We start from the raw sequence: 18,122 nt of genomic DNA on the forward strand, positions 1-18,122 counted from the left end.
TTTGGTTACATGTAGGAGACAACCTGACTCAAACTGATCTACACAATAATGAAATTTTTATATTAAATAACTAAGCCCAGAGGCAGGAAGGAGAGGCTTAAAAGTTGGTTAATTCAACAAAACTACTGAAAACATGTTTTTTTTTCTTGTCTATTCAGCAGTTATAGAATCTGCTGTACCCTAAAGCTCACTCCTTTCATGATTAATGGCTGCCCCAGGTGAGGGTTATACATACAGGGTTACATATTTCCTTATTCATGTTCAACAAGAGCGTGAATCTTTTCACCCCCAGCCATGGAATAATAATTCTTCCCTTAAATCTGATTGGGCCCGTTTATAACATATATTCATCTCCATATTAACACAATTTACTGGAGATATCTAAGCTCTGATTGGCTAATCAAGATTTATTCCTAACTAGAGGCCCCTCAGGCCTGGCCTGCACCCTCTCGCAATCCAGGACCCCTTGGAGGATCTTGGAGAGCTGGTTTCGGCCCAATGCCCGCAGGCCAGGCTGAGGGACCCCACTGGTGCATGAATCCGTGCACTGGGCCTCTAGTATGCATATAAGATCTTTGGTTAATCTCTTCCTGCCCTCCCCCCCTCCCCTCTTCCCTCTGAGATTCATCAGTCTGTTCCATGTTTCCATGCCTGTGGTTTCTGCTCTTGCATTGAGCATCTGCCCTCTGGTGATCAGTGCATGTCATAGCTACTGGCTGGTCAGCCAGTCACTTAGGCTTTTATGTATATAGATGTGGGGATGGAGGGACTATCTGAGCAAATCAGTCTTGTTAGGGCTTATGAAGGGGAAATGGATTTGGAGGCGCAGCCACTACAGCCATCTAATCTGATTCCTTGTGAAGGCCAAGGAATGTAGAAATCCCTTTCTATATCCAGCTAAATTGTGTTTTTAGAAGTATTGAAAGACTGAGCATGTGCAGCTTGTAGCCACAGCAAGAACATCTATGCAGGACTTACGTTGAAATTATTTTCCCATTTTATTTATTTATTTATTTATTTATTTATATTTTTATTGATTTCAGAGAGGAAGGGAGATGGAGAGGGAGATAGAAACATCAGTGATGAGAGAGATTCATTGATTGGCTGCCTCCCGCATGCCCCCGACTGGGGATCAAGCACGCCACCAGGGCATGTGCCCTTGACAGGAATCAAACCTGGGACCCTTCAGTCCGCAAGCCAGATGCTCTATTCACTGAGCCAAACCAGCTAGGGCTTTCCCCTTTTATTTTATATAAAGTGTCCTCTATCCTCAATTGCTATTGTAGGAAATAATGAGACTGTCTAATACGTGTGTTTCTCTGATGCCAAAGTGCTGCCTGAGAAGAGAAGAAATAATAAGTGCCAAATCAGGAAGCTGATCAATAATGAGATTTAAATACCTATAAAAAAAAAAGCACCAGCAGCAACAAAAAAGGTGAAATATATCCCTAACAAAATCATGTTTTATTGCTTCTGATGTTCACGGTGAAACCCACTTGGAGAAGCATCTGCTTTTAGCGCTTTAATTTCTAAAGGATGAGACAAATAGTTTCCTGTAGAAGTAATAACAGTAGCTACTGTGCATTGAGAGACTATTAGGTGGGCATTTCCCAGACTCTATCATTGGGAATATGATGGTAAACTCACCACAGGCAGGAACTGCTATATCCCTACCACCTGCCACCATGCCTGGAACTTAACGTGACCTTAATTCTAGTAAATGTGGCCGAATGGAATAATTTTCACCAAAACCTTAAGCAACAATGTATTGGGGTTTCCCCCCATTGTAAGGATTATGAATCATTGGCTCTAAATGGTTCAGCAATTTGGCGCAGGGCACACAGCAAGTGGTGGAACTGATATTAGAATCCAGCCTTGCTCTATTTCTTCCCTAAGTGAAGAAAAAAAATGGATCAGGGAAGATAATTATAGTTCTTCAAAGATATGAATGAAAAACTGAAGTACCTGAAGTTTGAGTGGTCTTAGTAATAGTGCATTTGTTAAGTTTGAAAAGGCATGCATCAGACGATAGATGTTGATGCTAAAAAAGCATAAGACTGGAGACTGTTTCCAAACCAGGGCAATGTGTCAAATGCCTACATTCCGTGCTTGAGAATTTTGCCATTATAGTAACTTGGCTGTTGCCTGCATCTATGGCCACTGCTCCTGATAATGCAAACTCACTGGTTTTTTCTTTATGTCTCAAGTGCAAAGTCCCAAAGGCAGGATCTGACTAGATCAGCTGTCAGTCATCAACCAGTGGAATGAACCCATCTGGGAAGGATTCAGTTGTCATCCCACCTTATGGTCCATTGACTGCCTTTAAGTCAGGTGTCAAATTAGCTGTGGTCCCAAGAGTGTGTGCATGTGTCAATGCAAAGGAAAAGTCTAGAGCAGTGGTTCTCAACCTTCCTAATGCCGCGACCCTTTCATACAGTTCCTCATGTTGTGACCCCCAATTTCATTGCTACAAATTGAACATAATTAAAGCATAGTGATTAATCACAAAAACAATATGTAATTATATGTGTGTTTTCCGATGGTCTTAGGCGACCCCTGTGAAAGGGTCGTTCAACTCCCCAAAGGGGTCTCGACCCACAGGTTGAGAACCGCTGGTCTAGAGGGAATCACAAGGAACTATTAACAATGCTCTGAGGGGAGGATGGAAGGTCAAGGTTGGAAGAGAACTGGGAGGGGAACTTTATTATTTCATATCCTCTGTAATGTTTTGATTTTTACAAGCATGGGTTCATAAACTAGAGCAATTTAGAGTTTAATCATGGGATCAATTGTGAAAGGTCTTGCCGGGAGCCAGAACAAAACTCTGGAACTTCACATCCATGTCTTTCAAAAGGAGTCTGAGGAGGACCCCCTGGTTGCCCATAAAACAGAGCTGTTCTTCCATAGGTGTCCCAGTAAACATGGTAGCCATCAAACTCAAACAGCATAACATGAAAAGGCAAGTGGGGCTCATCCCTCCCACCAGGACACAGAGGCTCAGGCAGACTGTAAAACGTTAGAGATGGTGTTCTCTTGCCAAATTCCTTTCTCTGGATGCATACATTCTTATTACACACTTTATAAATCGATTTCATTTACTCAAGATTATCTCATCCTCATGGTTGCTGCTGTACATAACAATAATCTAACATAAAACAAAACTTGATGTTAGCATTATAGCAATACAATCTCATTTGTCCTCTAAGGCAAGGGGACAAAATCTAAGTATATAATGAATCAATACATATACATAATTACCTGGAGGTTACTTATACTGCCTCTATACTACATCCTTAAACTGTAATTAAAAACACCTGTTCTGTTTTTCCTCCTGACAACTTTATATAGGCTGAATTAGAAATATCTAGTCTACAAACACATATACAAATGAGCAGCTGGTCTCTAGCCTCAATCACATTCAGACCTTTGGTTTCCTCATCTTAATCCCAAAGGGTAGTTACGGGGTTTTAAATTGATGTTGCCACCTAGCGGGCGAAAACTGATAAATGAGTAAGCCTCTCAGTTCACCTTCTTTGATACTCGCTCACAGCTGGTTTTTCTAAGTTCCAGTTGCTATTTCACTACCTGAAACCCGTTTGTAGTACTGAATTATCATCCGCTTTCAAAATGGCCAGCTATCAGATCTAGAGAGAGTAAGCTTTGCCTTTGGTGAGACAAATGGGGTAGTTGGGGGTCACTGGGTTTTACATGCTAAATAAAGAGCTTTTGTTGGTCTTTAGTTACTGGTTAGTCTACCCCTGTAATTTATTGGCTTGTAAAAAAGTAAGACATTTTATGGATTTTCCTAAATAGCTTTCCTTATTCTCTGTTCTTTGATAAGTAATCAAACAGTAATAAACACATTTCTCAAGTTGCACCTGAGAATTTCTACAAGCTGAGATGAAGTGATTTTTTTAAATTGAATGATAAAACTGGGTTTCAGCAATCACTTTCAGGGTTAAGTTTTTTCTTAATCTTCCCACGGTTGTAAAATGGCTACGGATTGCTTACTTTGCATTCTTGGGGAGCTGACAGGCCCCGATGGAGGTGTCTCCAGCAGGATGTCAAGTGATCCATCCTTCAGAAACAACCATATCACCCAGCAAAGGTGTCTTTCTCAGCCAAGAACCATATTGGGTCGGTCAGGTAGGAGAGGCCAGGATCTGATGAAGCCAGGGCAAGCAAAGGTCAATGCATTGTGTACCAGAAAAGATGTAATTACATTTCAATTCTAAAGGTCAGGTTTGGAGTTCTATTACAGTGACTCGATGAATTTTTCTTAACCTCTACTTTCTTGTATTCTTTTCAGAAAAAGATACTAAAAGGTTGTTTTCTGTGACTTTGAGGAAACAAAAGCTACAAAGCCAGATTAGGGTGGTAGTGCCTAACCATAATAAATTATCATGAGCAAGCCGAGGACCTTTTAATTCATAGTCTAACAAAGGTATAACCGGATCATTGGAAATAACAAAGCTAAACTGATTAGAAATGAACACACAGCCCTAAAGAACCTTCATTCAGCCCTGGTGGGTTGGAGCGTTGTCTGTGCTCCAAGGGTAATCGGTTCTATTTCTGGTCAGGGCACATACCCAGGTTGCAGATTCATTCCCTGATTGAAGTTTGTATGGGAGGCAACCAAATCAATGTGTTTCTCTCGCTCTCTCTCTCTCTCTCTCTCTCCCTCCCTCCTTCCCTCCTCTCTCCCTCTCCCTCTCCCTTCCTCTCTATCTCAAATCAATAAACTAAATAAGTTATAATTAAAATGTTATTTTAAAAAAGAATCATCACCCAGCAAATCTGGAAGGTCCCTAATGCCCCCCCTATTAATCTTACCTCATCTTGGAAACTGTTATTCATTTAAGTAAAACCACGGAAAGCATGCAAATTCCATCCTGATTCTGGCACACCTGTCAGGCTGGAGATGGAAGTTGTGGGTGAACTGCCAGAGTTTTTGTTTTGAGCTTTAAATATATGGTCTTCATGATGTTCTACTTTATCTTCAGTCATTATAAAATGCCATAGGGGGTTACGAAAAATATTCCTTCCTGTGTACTTTATTTAGTTTTACCTACATTTCCTCTGGAAGCCAAGAATTCTCAATGATCGCCTTTGTGCCAATCCATTAATAAATATTTAATGTGTCTACTCTGTGCAAAACACACTGACAGTTGTGATTTTTTTTAAATATATTTTATTGATTTTTTACAGAGAGGAAGGGAGAGAGATAGAGAGTTAGAAACGTCGATGAGAGAGAAACATCGATCAGCTGCCTCCTGCACATCTCCTACTGGGGATGTGCCCGCAACCCAGGTACATGCCCTTGACCGGAATCGAACCTGGGACCTTTCAGTCCGCAGGCCGACGCTCTATCCACTGAGCCAAACCGGTTTCGGCGACAGTTGTGATTTTAACACAATAGAGTTGCACTTCCCAACACTTCCTCATCATGACATAGACAAAATGATAATACCTGACTGGCGCACCTGAGGGACAGGTCACCACCACAAACAACTCCCTGGCAAATGACCCCTCCAGTCTTAGTCTAGTTATGGAAAGACGCTTAGAGACTATCCAAATATAATTTCAACTGTGGTATAATTTTAATGGCTGTAAAAATTGGCTTAAAATTGTTTCCACTTTAACAACTTTACGGTCATCAGTGTCACATGGAACTCATGTAAACAACTGGGTGGCCCTCCAGTCGGGTCCCCCAGACCAGTCGGGAAGCTCTGTACTAGAGAGTTAAGATGCCCCATAGAGATGGGCTCATCTTTACTGTTCTCAGTGTGGGAAGAATCCAAACCAGGAATGGTCATAGTGTGTGGATTCCATATCTCCTCTCATCAAAAGTCACATTCCTTTTCAGCATTAAGTTTTATTTTAAAAGTGTTGTGTGTGTGTTTCTATCATTAAGAATTTTCTTTCTTGCCGAAACCGGTTTGGCTCAATGGATAGAGCATCGGCCTGCGGACTGAAAGGTCCCAGGTTCGATTCCGGTCAAGGGCATGTACCTGGGTTGCGGGCACATCCCCAGTGGGAGGTGTGCAGGAGGCAGCTGGTCGATGTTTCTAACTCTCTATCTCTGTCCCTTCCTCTCTGTAAAAAAAATCAATAAAATATATTTAAAAAAAAAAAAAGAATTTTCTTTCTTGGTGTCTGTTCTGAGGTATTCAGGAGAGTTCTTGTCCTTATTGCCACTCTGCCTGTGTTTTGGCCTTTCTCTGCTTAAGGGTGAGTTTGTAATCTTCAAAAGCTGATGAAAAAACAAATGGTTTTAAGACAGAAAAAGACCAAGCAATCAGAGAGTAACAAGAACTGGATAAAATACCTGTTGTCGAGCCCAAAGTTTTGCTGTTTTCCTTCTTAAAGACAGAGGCAGGTGTTTTTTTTTGTTTGTTTTTTTGGTTTTTTTTGTTTTTGTTTTTGTTTTTTAATATATTTTATTGATTTTTTTACAGAGAGGAAGGGAGAGGGATAGAGAGTCAGAAACATGGATGAGAGAGAAACATCGATCAACCGCCTCCCGCACACCCCCCACTGGGGATGCGCCCCCAACCAAGGCACATGTCCTTGACCGGAATCGAACCTGGGACCCCTCAGTCCGCAGGCCGACGCCCTATCCACTGAGCCAAAGCAGCTAGGGCTTGTTTTGTTTTTTTAAGTAAAAAAAAAAATAGAGATGGTTAAATCTTTATTTTTTAAAGGTAAATATCACCATTTTCCCCTTTCTTACAGTGATAAGGTGATAAGACTTATCCCCAGTACAGAAGAGGAAGTGTACGCATTGAAGAAAATATGCCACCGGCTTAAGGTAAGAGAGTGTCACTCACTTATCATTGTGCCTGCAATGTATTTGCAGCGCTTTGCTGACTGGAGTTGAATATTTGGAATTAATTAACCACGGGAATAACATTCTAAGAGAACTTGAAAGAGCTTTTAATGGGCAGTTAAGATTATTAAAATGTTATTATATATCTGGCCCATTATCTATTTACTAGTTCATTTATTTATTTTCCATCTCCGTTAGCAGGATGTAAGCTTCATGAGAGAGCTTGTGTATGTCTCTTCATCACTATATTCTCAGTCAGTCTCTGGAATATCCTAGAAGCTCAGTAAATGTTTTGTTGTTTAATGCATGAGTGAAGTTAGTTTATACTTTTCCAGAGCTTCACTTTTTCCTCTTGAAATCTTCCTGCGGATCATTAGAACTTCAGGCAGACGTGAGATGAAGAAAACAAAAGCTAGAAATTGAAGTTAATTAATTTTGCTATGTTTCAGTGGATTTGATAAGAGAATTCTGTCGGCAAAAGTTGAAGGGCTCTGCTTACTCAATCTTTGATGGATTTTATGGATTTTAAAGTTAGTGAGTTTCTCAGTCCCTATTACTGCATGTAATTGAGTGTTAGCTTTAGCTAAAGACTTAAGATGAGAAGTGTGGTGATGGGCTCTTTTCCATGCCTACCTGCCAAGAAGAGAAGTGAGCCCCTAAAACGTGGTGGTTTGGGCTCATTTTCATGGAGAGCAAAGCAGTTACAAAGGAAGCCTTATTAATGTCTTCAATACGGAATAGAAAAACACGTGTCCTATATGACCGGAGTATAATCCTACCTGGAGAAGGTGTGAGGGGATGAGGAATAAAGGAGGAGTGACAGACTCAGGAGCTTCTGGAAATGTTCGTAATTATCAAACTTTTGGTCTTCTGTTTTTGGTTTGATTTTTTTCTCTTTGACATCTTCCCTTTACATATTGAATTTATTTTCAAATGAAGTTTTAAACTTCTATTTTATGGATTTTCTCTCTTCCTCTTCCTCTCCAGCCCCTATCCATGAAATGTCCAGTTTAATGTTGGTGTCTCATCATAAGGAGTGAGGTTGCAGGAGCTTATCCTCAAATTGTTATGGTTTTATCCAATTCCAGAGAGACTGCGTTTGCTGGGCCTCTCCCAAACCATTGTAGCCTTTTCAACAGCAATATCTGAACACTATCGAAACAATCCACCAGAGCCTCAAAAATTGTAAAGAAGCAAGGCCAGTTTCAAGTAGATGTTTCCATCTCCATTGCAGTTGTGTTTTGAATACAACACTGGAAAAATTAAATAGCCACTTTACACCTTGGGGTCTAGTATTTCAGGGAACAAATATAGGAAAAAATCATTAGGATTTTCCCCTAATTTATATGGTAGGATTTACAAAGCTATGAAAATAAAATTGCATCGTTATATATGTGATCACTTACCATTATCATAAACAATAACATAACATCAATGAGGACTGTGTGGGTTACTTACAAACTCTTGTAAATCACAGTAAATGGAACTAAAGGATGTTGAATAAAGCCAGGACTGTGGACACTGATGATAACGCATTTATATTGGACCCCTTTTATGAACACACTTATAAAACATTCCTGCGTATTGTATTCATTTGGTTCTGAAGGAAAGGTAATAAACAGGGGTGGGGGAGGAAATGGCTTGGTTGTGGAGGCTTAGATGACACTGAGGGGAGGAAAGGGTGCTGGTGAGGAAGAGGGGAGCGGAGTGAAGGGAGAAAGGGAGTAGATGTTAGAATGTCAATGATATTCCAGGGATTCCACCCCACAGGGAGTTACATCCGGAGTTACACCCAGTCCCTCTTGGCCACTATGTGCCCTCACAGTGCCAATGCTTCCTGTAGCTTGCCTCATTTTAACAACTCTATGATGTGGGTACCATTATTATTGCTATTTTACACATACAGAAACTGGGAGAGACAGAGGTTAAGTATCTTGCCCCGGGTCACAGTGTGGAATCAGAACACACGTATCTAGACAGGGCCAAGCCCTCTAGAGCCCAGGTGAGGCCACCTCTTGCCTCTAGTCTATTTACACTGACCATCTTCCCAGCAGAAGGATGAAAGCCAAGTTTGCTGGGCAGTGGAGCCTAGACTCAGTGTGATCATTAGCATGTGTTCATTTACTTTATTCCTGAGTCACCTACACCACCCCCAGCACCTCCAGCTTCAGTGATTTGCAGGAAAACTTTCACAACTTAGCCTATAGTTCTACTGGCAGCTATGACTTATTATCACAAAGGGATACAAAGCAGAATCAGCAAAGAGAAGAGGCACAAGGGTTGAAGCCCAGGACAAACCAGGCTCAAGCTTCCAAGAAGTGTCTCTTAGTAGAGTCACACGGGATGGTCTTAATTGCCCCAACAATGAGTTGTGATAACACATGTGAAATATTGTTGGCCAGGGAAGCTCATTAGAGACCTAGGGCCCAGGGTTTTTGTCACGTAGGCCCCTCTGCCTAGCACATACCAGAATTCCAGCCTCTCAGAGAGAAAGCAGGTGTTCAGCTTGAACCATGTTGTTTGCACACACAGTTCAGTGTTAGCCACGCTTCCCAATTAGGGTGGTGGAAACCCTCCAAGATCTAGGTTCCTGGATGCCAGCGAAGAGCCCATCTTGTAAGCAGGCCTTTCTGAGGATAGCGGTTTCGTGCCTGTTCTGTCAACTCTTCTCTGCACATTTCTTCTGTTCCTTAAAAAAAAAAGTTTTATTGGCCTGAAGTTTGAGGAGTTTCACTTAAATAAGATTCTATCTAAAAGCATCATGTTAACTTGCTGGTGTTTTAGGTAAATGATGTCATCGAGTGATTCACTCACACTTAGCGCAGGCATTTTGGCCAGGCAGAGAAAGGGCCTGCAGAGGAGGAGACTATGACTGCCTGTCATCCTATGCCCTGTGGAGCTGATGGACAGAATTGGGGCCATTGTTGACAGCTCCTTTGCACACCTGTGCACTGCCTCCCAGGGGAAGGGAGGAGGATTTGCCAGGAAGCCTTTAGTTGCCCTATTTCCCTGAAGCACAGTGTGGTAGACAGAATTCTAAGATGGCCCCAAGGTTTCTCCCCACTGGTCTGCACGCCCTGCATAATCCCTCCTCTGAGTGTGGGCGGGAACTGTGAGTAGGATGGGTTAGTCATTCCTTTGATATATTGTGTTATGTGGCAGAAGGGAGATTACCTTGGATAAGCCAGACCTGATCAGGTGAGCCCTTTAAAAGCAGAGAAAGAAATCAGAGAAGAGCTCCTACTGGTCTCAAAGAAGAATCAAACTGGTATGTTGTGAAATGTTCGTGAGAGCCACACCATCGGAAATACCCATGGGCTCTAAAAGGTGAGAGTCACCCCAGCTGATAGACGGCAAGGAAATGGAGATGTCAGTCCTGCAACCACAAGGAACTATGTTCTGTCTTCACCAGATGCCTCTGAGGTCCAGATTAAATCACAGCCCAGCTGGCCCCTTGATTCTAGCCCATTGAGACCCTGAAGAAAAATTCTAGCCAGCTTTGCCTGCACTTCTCACCTACAGAACTGTAAGATGATAAATGGGTGTTGTTTTATGCTGCTGTGGTTAATTCTCTCGGCAGCAATAGAAAGCTAATACACACAGAAAGGTAACAACCCTGCATCTTGGCCTTCGGTGGCTCTTACTTTAATAGCATACACGAGTGCTTTGAATTCTCTGATTTTCCTGGCTATCACCAAGGAGCTCTGGAAAAGGGAAAAGTGATTAGACTACATGCTTAGGCTGTAAATTCACAGCATCTTATCTGAAACATGAACAAATGCAAAATGTATGTGCAACACCAAACAGACTCTGAGAAGGTACAGTCAAAGCATAGCTGAGTTGATGTGGAAACTGTTACAAAGCTGGTTACTTTCCTAATTAAATTGTATGGTTTTGCTGAAGAATTAAAACAAGAAAGTTAAGCAGAAAACCATGCCCCAGAGAATGAGACTGAGAAAGTACCAATCAAGTAAATTGTTGATGAAGCGCATAGCCATGATTTAAATAAAGTAGTGATGGAAGGGGGACAGTTTGCAGGTGAATACAATTAGAGACCGAGCACCATGTTCTGCCCACATCTCTTCACAAATTCTTTGTGCTCTGAAGGATAGGAATGGCTTTATCTAAGGTCACAGAACAAGTTCCTGTTATAGAATTGACACATCCTCGTTGAAAGAAAAATTAATGATGCTTCGGTTTCCAGTTTTCTCATCAGAGGGCTGTATGATTTTAAAAAATGGACTGTATCCAAAAGTTTGTCACTTTTACAAACTAAATCATAGCCTCAAAATATTAGCTGGCTCGTCAGGTATCACTGAGTGCAAGGTCGAGTCATACAAGGAAGGCTTCACCCTTCTCCTTTGCTTGGCTGAGAAACTTGCTGCTGCCTTTCCCAGGTTTCATCTCCCTCCTTGGCGCCGTGCTGTAACTGACTGCTCTCATCTCTGATCCTCCTTGGTGCACTCCCCAGTCATACAGCTGGACCTACAGGAGCCTCAAATACCTGTGGTGCCTAGGAGCAAACAGGCTCAAACATCCAACTGGACAATTTCATTGACTAGGAAACTTATGAGGAAGAAGATGGTGATAGAACTCCTGCTGTGGGAACTACTCGTCCTCATTTTCTTTAGAAACCGATTGAGCTATCATAGCATCTCTTCATCGTGACTGTGGTAGTCAGATTTCTAAGTTGGCCGTTGAGATTCTTGGCCCTGGTATACACACACCTTCTCTCAGGTGTTCCATCACACATGAGTCTAGTTCAGTGATGGCGAACCTTTTGAGCTCGGCGTGTCAGCATTTTAAAAAACCCTAACTTAACTCTGGTGCCGTGTCACATATAGAAATTTTTTGATATTTTCAACCATAGTAAAACAAAGATTTATATTTTTTACATTTTATATATTTAAATGCCATTTAACAAAGAAAAATCAACCAAAATGAGTTTGCGTGTCACCTCTGACACGTGTGTCATAGGTTCGCCATCACTGGTCTAGTTCCTGCTAGAAAAGGATCTTGCACATGTAAATAGGGTCCCAAGCCAGTTGACCTTGGAGGAGAAAGACTATCTGGGTGGGCCTGACCTAATCATGTGGGCCCTTTAAAAACTGAGTGTTTTCTCCCCGGGGCGGGGGGAGAGGGGGGCGCGTCAGACAGATGGATGCCTGCTGGCCTGGAGGAAAGCAAACATCCGTGCAGAGAACGTCCATGTAGCAAGAAATTGTAGGAGGCCTCTAGTTGCTGAGAGCTGTCCCCATTGGACTAGAAGGAAAGCAGAGACCTCAGTCCTACAACTACAAGGAACTGAATTTTACCAGCAACCAGTGAGAATGTAAGAGGATTCTGAGTACCAGATAAGTCCCTAGCATGAGTGGTCACTTGATTTTAGCCTGAGCAGAAAATCAAGCCACTTCTGACCTATAGAAATGGTGAAATAATAAAACTGAGCTGCTAAATTTATAGCAATTTAGCAATAGAAATAGAATACTATGGCCTTAAAATAAAACAAAAAACACTGATTCAGTGAGCTACCTGAGGATACACAGAAATCTTCTGAATGATAAAAGTAAGAAAAAGACCAAAACTTTGATCTGTCAAAATATTTGGGGCAGGTTAAAGCATTTCCATCTTTTTGTTAAAGGCTTTGTAAAGTAATGAAGCAACATTACTTTTGATTTCGCTGGCAATTTTGAAAGAGAGAAAAAGCTGCTTATAATCCAGGCAGACGTCCAAATGCAATTATGGATTAAATTTCAGGAATATAAATTTCAGACACGGCATGCAGTCTTCTCCTTCTGTATGGAGAGTGGTAATTAGAAAACTCAATAACAAAAACATATTAAGAGAAACAATACAATATGTGTGTGTGGTGGAGGGGGATACATTAGAAACATTTCTTCAAAAGTAAAAAAAAAAATCCTCTGCAGTATTATTATAATCACCTCAGTGGTCTTTTATTTAATTTACTCAAGTAAGTTGGCAACATGACCTTGGGCTAATACCATAGTATTTTAGTTTCCTTTCTGTTTGTAAGACTATTCAGGGTTTTGTTGTTGTTATTTTTTTAATTGTTGAGAGTATTACAAATGTCTCTCATTTTCCCCATTTTGTCCCCCTCCACCCAGCTCCTGCCCCACCCCAGGCCTTCACCACAAAACAGCCTGCTTTGAAACCAGTTTTTAAACTTTAGAAGTAGTCGCTCTTATTGGCTGGTAGTAACAGCCATCCTTAAGGTAACTGTAACTGGACAGTTTGAAAGTCCAGGTCCATCAGAGTCTCACAGAAGGTGATCTCAAGTGGGCTCATTTATGCAACTGAATTCATTCATTATTTACTCAGGGGGTCACAGGGATCCAAGAGTAAGAGAGAGCAAACTCGTAGAGGTCCTTGAACCCAAGTTTGGATCTCATATAACATCACTCCTGTTACTTTCTAACAGTCAAAGATGGTCACAGGGCCAGCCCGGATTCAGGGAGTGAAGAAACAGATTCCAGTTCTTGATGAGATGATTGCAAGGTGTGAAAACAGACTTGAGAAGAATTTTCATTTTTATAACTGACCACACCTCCTATACCCATCTCATTCCAACCTCACCCACATATTTGTTTATAGTTTGTTACCAAATCCAGCAGAGGGGATGGCAGCTCCGTAACTTCTCCTCTACATTCTCACTGCCCCTGCGTTAATCCTGGCCTTGATGGTCTTTAGCCTGAATAGAACCAGTCTCCCACGTTGCCTTTCTGTCGCCTCACCTATGAGTCCTATTTGTTCTCCATAGTGGAGCCGAGGTGATCTTTCTGAAATGAAAGTGGGTTCTGCTTTAAGGGCTGATATCAAAGCAGAAGAATGGAAATGAGTATTAATGACCTAAAGGGATTGACTATCACCATCCAAATGTAAAATTTAACTGCATGAGGTCTTGTAAGTTCAAATGTGAGAAGCAGTTAGCATAGTGCTTAAGAACAGCATGACTCCTGGCTATGTGCTTCCTGAGTTCATATCTGGACTCTTCCATGTCTGAGTCGTGCAAGTATCTGTGAATGACCTAATTGCTCTATGCTTCCTAATTGCTCTGCTTCCTAATCTGCAAAGTAGAGAAGTATAGAAGAGTTGATCTTGCCACGTTTGTGCTAACCTGTAGCTTGGAACATATATATTTACACTACAGCTATTTGATCACATGTTGTGTCTCTTACTAGTCTGAGAATCCCCTGAGAGCAAAGGCTGCTTCCCAATCTTCTTTGGGTAGATCTATACCTGATTCATGTTTGTTTCCCTGGTGCTTGGCTGTAGTAGGTATCCAACAAATCTTGAATGAATGAACAAATTTAATTCATTTATCTAACTACTTGCCTATGATTAAAATACATACAACTCTAACTTGGGTTCTAATAAAAAAAATATGTTTGACAATAAATTGTCAACAAGATCAAAAAAGCAAAATCAAGGTAGGAATTCGAATCATTGTAGAATGATGTTAAGGGAGTATCAAAAGTGTGAGGTGGGGGAAATTATCTCTCCAATTACTAAGGAAGTTTATGAGGGAAGTAGTATTTGTGTAAGAACTTAATGATATATATGTTTCTTGAAAACTGTCTCTAAGATCTGCAATTTTCTGTGAAAGCTTCACATAATTTTAAGATTGTCCCAGTGTTGACTGAATCAATGAATACAATAATGCTAATTATCAGAACATTTTAATTGGAAAATCAGAGCTCAGGTGTTTTGCCTAAAAGTCAGTTTGTTGTTCTGTACAATCAGAAATGTCTGTATTTCTTTATGCCTTAGACATACTACTTGATTAACAAATCCGTTTCTTGCTTATAACCTAAAAACTGCTAGTAGGGATGCCAATGTGACAATTCCTGTGCTCTAAAAAATATTCAGGGCAGCTTTTGCATATTCATCAGCCAAAACCACAAAGACTTTGCTAGATTAAAGGACTTTCCTGTTTTCTACCATTTTGTTTGTCTCGCTGTATAAATGTGGGGTGATTAAAATCCCCATGGTCCCACAGATGTGCTTCTGAGACCTCTTTCTGATCATTGCATTTGCTTTGAGGCTATCTGATCATTAGTGTTCTATTTACTCACATTTGAGTCACATTTTGAAAATGGACTGATCTGGGCTAAGAATCAGCATCATATTCTTGAGAGAGAGGAAAGGAGGAGGTATTGACTATAGATACCTAAGGATGTATCTAGCAGTGTGAAGACATTGACCCAAGGTAGGGATTGGTGATCTTTGACAGGTGGTATCACAAGCCTCAATTGTTCACTCCCTTAGAGGGGTGATGTTGGGAGCACAGGCAGGAGATGCCTCTGTGTTAAGGGACCAGGATGAACCTTTTGGTGATAGTGTGATAGATGATACACCAAGGGAGCAACCCTTGGACTCTCAAGCAAGGAGTGAATGGATGGAGGGTAAACAATGGAAGGGCAAAATATGTTCTTCTTCTCTCATGTAATAGTTCCATCTCTCCCTGGCCTAAAGCTCCAGCCACCCTATCCAGAGCCCGGCTTAGAGTAGTAAGCCCATTGGTTTAGTCAACAAATTGTAGTGAGCACTAAGATCAGTCAAGGTCTAGTCAGGAGGCAGACACCACTAATTTGAATAGCAACATCTATACTAATAAAAGGGTAATATGCTAATTAGGCCGGATGTCTTCCGGATGACCTTCTGGACATCCTTCCTGACAAAACCAGGGCCGGGCGAAACCACCCGAGGTCCCGGGCGGGCAAAGCCGGCCCGGGTCCCAGGTGCCTGTGGCCAGTTGGAGGAGGGAAGCCTGGGTCCCAGGTGTGAGGGCCAAGGCAGAGGCATTTAGGGGCAATCAGGCCAGCAGGGGAGCAGTTAGGGGCGATCGGGCAGGCAGGCAGGGATCGGGCCTAAATGGGCAGTCAGATATCCCCCGAGGGGTCCCGGATTGGAGAGGGTGCAGGCCGGGCTGAGGGACCTCTTCCCCCTCCCCCGTGCACGAATTTCATGCCCTGCACCTCTAGTTTTAATATAAAGTAGTATTAATTAGTAAATAGTAACTACTAAAAGGCATGAGAGAAGAAATGCAAATGCAGAGAACAGCTGCTACCTCTGGAAATGAGGAAGGAAATAGGAGGAGGAGATTAAGAACTTGGTAGAACTTCTTCCCCTCCCCCACAGCTCCATGGCTGAGATTCAGGCCTCCAGAGCCAGTGGCCCCCAGAATGGTGGAGAAATTTGCTGGGGCACCAGCAGGCTAGAGCTGGTCCAATCATCTATTGGAGGACACTTTGGTTGTTTCCATATCTTAGCCACCGTGAATAATGCTGCGATGAGCATAGGAGCACATATATCTTTATGAATAAATGTTTTCAAATTTGGGTAGCAGATACGCATAGAGGGGTTGCTCAGTCATATGGTAACTCTGTTCTTAATTCTTGAGGAACCTACAGGAGACGTTTTACCTAAAATTTGTATCTTGTTTAAAAAGACTTTTGCTGAAATCACAGACATACCTCAGAGATATTGTGGTTGGGTTCCAGACCACTATAAAAAAGCAAGTTATAATATTTTGGTTGATGGAGGGTCTTGCCTTCAATATGTAAAACAAACAAACAAAACAAAAAAACCCACACATCTGTGAATCACAATACAGCAAAGCCCAATAAAATGAGGTAAGCCGTACTTGGCGGTCAGCTGAGAATAAGCAAGGACACTGGGAAAGTATATGGGCCAAAGTGGAGCATCCAGATGGAGGGAGCTGGGAGCCTGCCACCGGCAAACAGGACTCACTTCACAATTTTGTCCAAAAGTGGTATGGCCCTGGGCAGTCAGTCATCTCTCCTGCCACCTCCTGCAACCCACCCTGCTTTTTTATTTCTTAATAATGTGTTTAAATCGTCTAAGCCTGTTTTAGAAAAAAATATTTTTCTAATATAAATATGTGACTGATGAAGAAGGTGCTGAGAGATTAGGGAAGAAATAGTGATAATGAGCATGATATTTCTATTTTAACGAATACTGACAGATTACAAAGAAAACACAACATTGTTCTTAGAATAAAAAAATCTCTTAGGGTCACCCAATTTCTTTCAGGAGAGTAAGAGCCATAATTGGTCAAAAGAGCAATTGATCAAGGTTTATCAAGATGAGTGAAGCACAGTATACAAAATGTTGACTGTCACAAGACTTGGTATATTACCTAGAGAAGTTATTCCTTAACAACTGGTACCAATAAGGTCTATATCATACAACCATAAGTGGATTAAGTCTCAGATGAGGGATATGAGAGAGATAAGCCATAAAAGTTAATTCTCTGACCAGTGATATTAAGCTTGTTCTTCATCAGACTATGAATGATAGTCTCTAAAGAGTGTCCATGAAGCCAGAAGATGGAATCAATGGATAAGGAAGGAGCAGTTATTTAAGGGGATTATCATCAAAATTTCTGGTAACTAATTAAACAGCAGAGGGTTCTGAAATACAGAAATTAAAGTTATAAGGATAAATACAGAGTAATGCCTACACATTTTTAGACTGTAAGCCACACAGAAGGGAAAGTCAAAAGATCACAGTAAAATGTGAGCTTGCAATGAACAAATAGAGTCACACATCTCTAAGTTGTGTGTCTGTTAGGATGTAAGGACTCTGGGCTTTCAGAGATTCCTGGAGTGACCTACAGTGTGGCCGACTGTTAGTTATGCAACAAAATCTGTCTTCTCTTCTTCCTGGGCACCCTTTTCCAACCTCCTTATAGTTAGTTGTAGCCATGCAACACAGCATAGCCAGTCATGTGGGCCATTTCTGGGCCAATACTTTAAAGAAAAAAGCTTGCCCTCCATGTTTCTTTCTCTTCTCCTGCCTGGATGACAGTAATAACAGGATGGAGAAGCCATGACATGGAAAAGTTCTGGATCCCTGAATCACCATGGAGAGGAAAGCTGCCCACCCTCAAGAAATACCCGCCTTTGTCTGTTATGTGACCAAGGAGTAAACTTCTCTTGTATTTGAGTCATTATATTGTATCTGAACATTGTAGGGGAGGAAAAATAATTTTCCTCTTCCCCTTCTTAGTTCTTAGCTGAGACCCCTGTAATAAAAGACAGATTAACAAGAGAAAAACAAAAAGTTTATTAACATGTATAACTCATGTCTACATGGGAGATATCTAGAGACAAATAAGTAACTTCCCAAGATGGCTTAGAATTCAGACTTAAATACCATCTTAATGGAAAAGGAAAAGACAGTGCAGACCTCATACGGGAGAGCAAATAATTTTTAGGGAAGAAGAACAGGCCCTTAGAAGAATAGATGG

The 18,122-nt window shown here is 41.4% G+C and overlaps 1 protein-coding gene across 1 annotated transcript in view; it reads left to right on the forward strand.

Moving 5' to 3' along the window:
* CPA6 (carboxypeptidase A6) overlaps positions 1-18,122 on the forward strand; it is a 193,051-nt gene that overhangs the window by 72,119 nt on the left and 102,810 nt on the right. Inside the window, exon 2 of the mRNA XM_006090599.3 lies at positions 6,736-6,811. Coding sequence (XP_006090661.1) covers positions 6,736-6,811 — 76 coding nt within the window. The remainder of the gene's footprint in view (positions 1-6,735; positions 6,812-18,122) is intronic.

The sequence above is a fragment of the Myotis lucifugus genome, unplaced genomic scaffold (genome assembly GCF_000147115.1).
Source record: "Myotis lucifugus unplaced genomic scaffold, Myoluc2.0 scaffold_77, whole genome shotgun sequence".
Lineage (NCBI taxonomy): Eukaryota > Metazoa > Chordata > Mammalia > Chiroptera > Vespertilionidae > Myotis > Myotis lucifugus.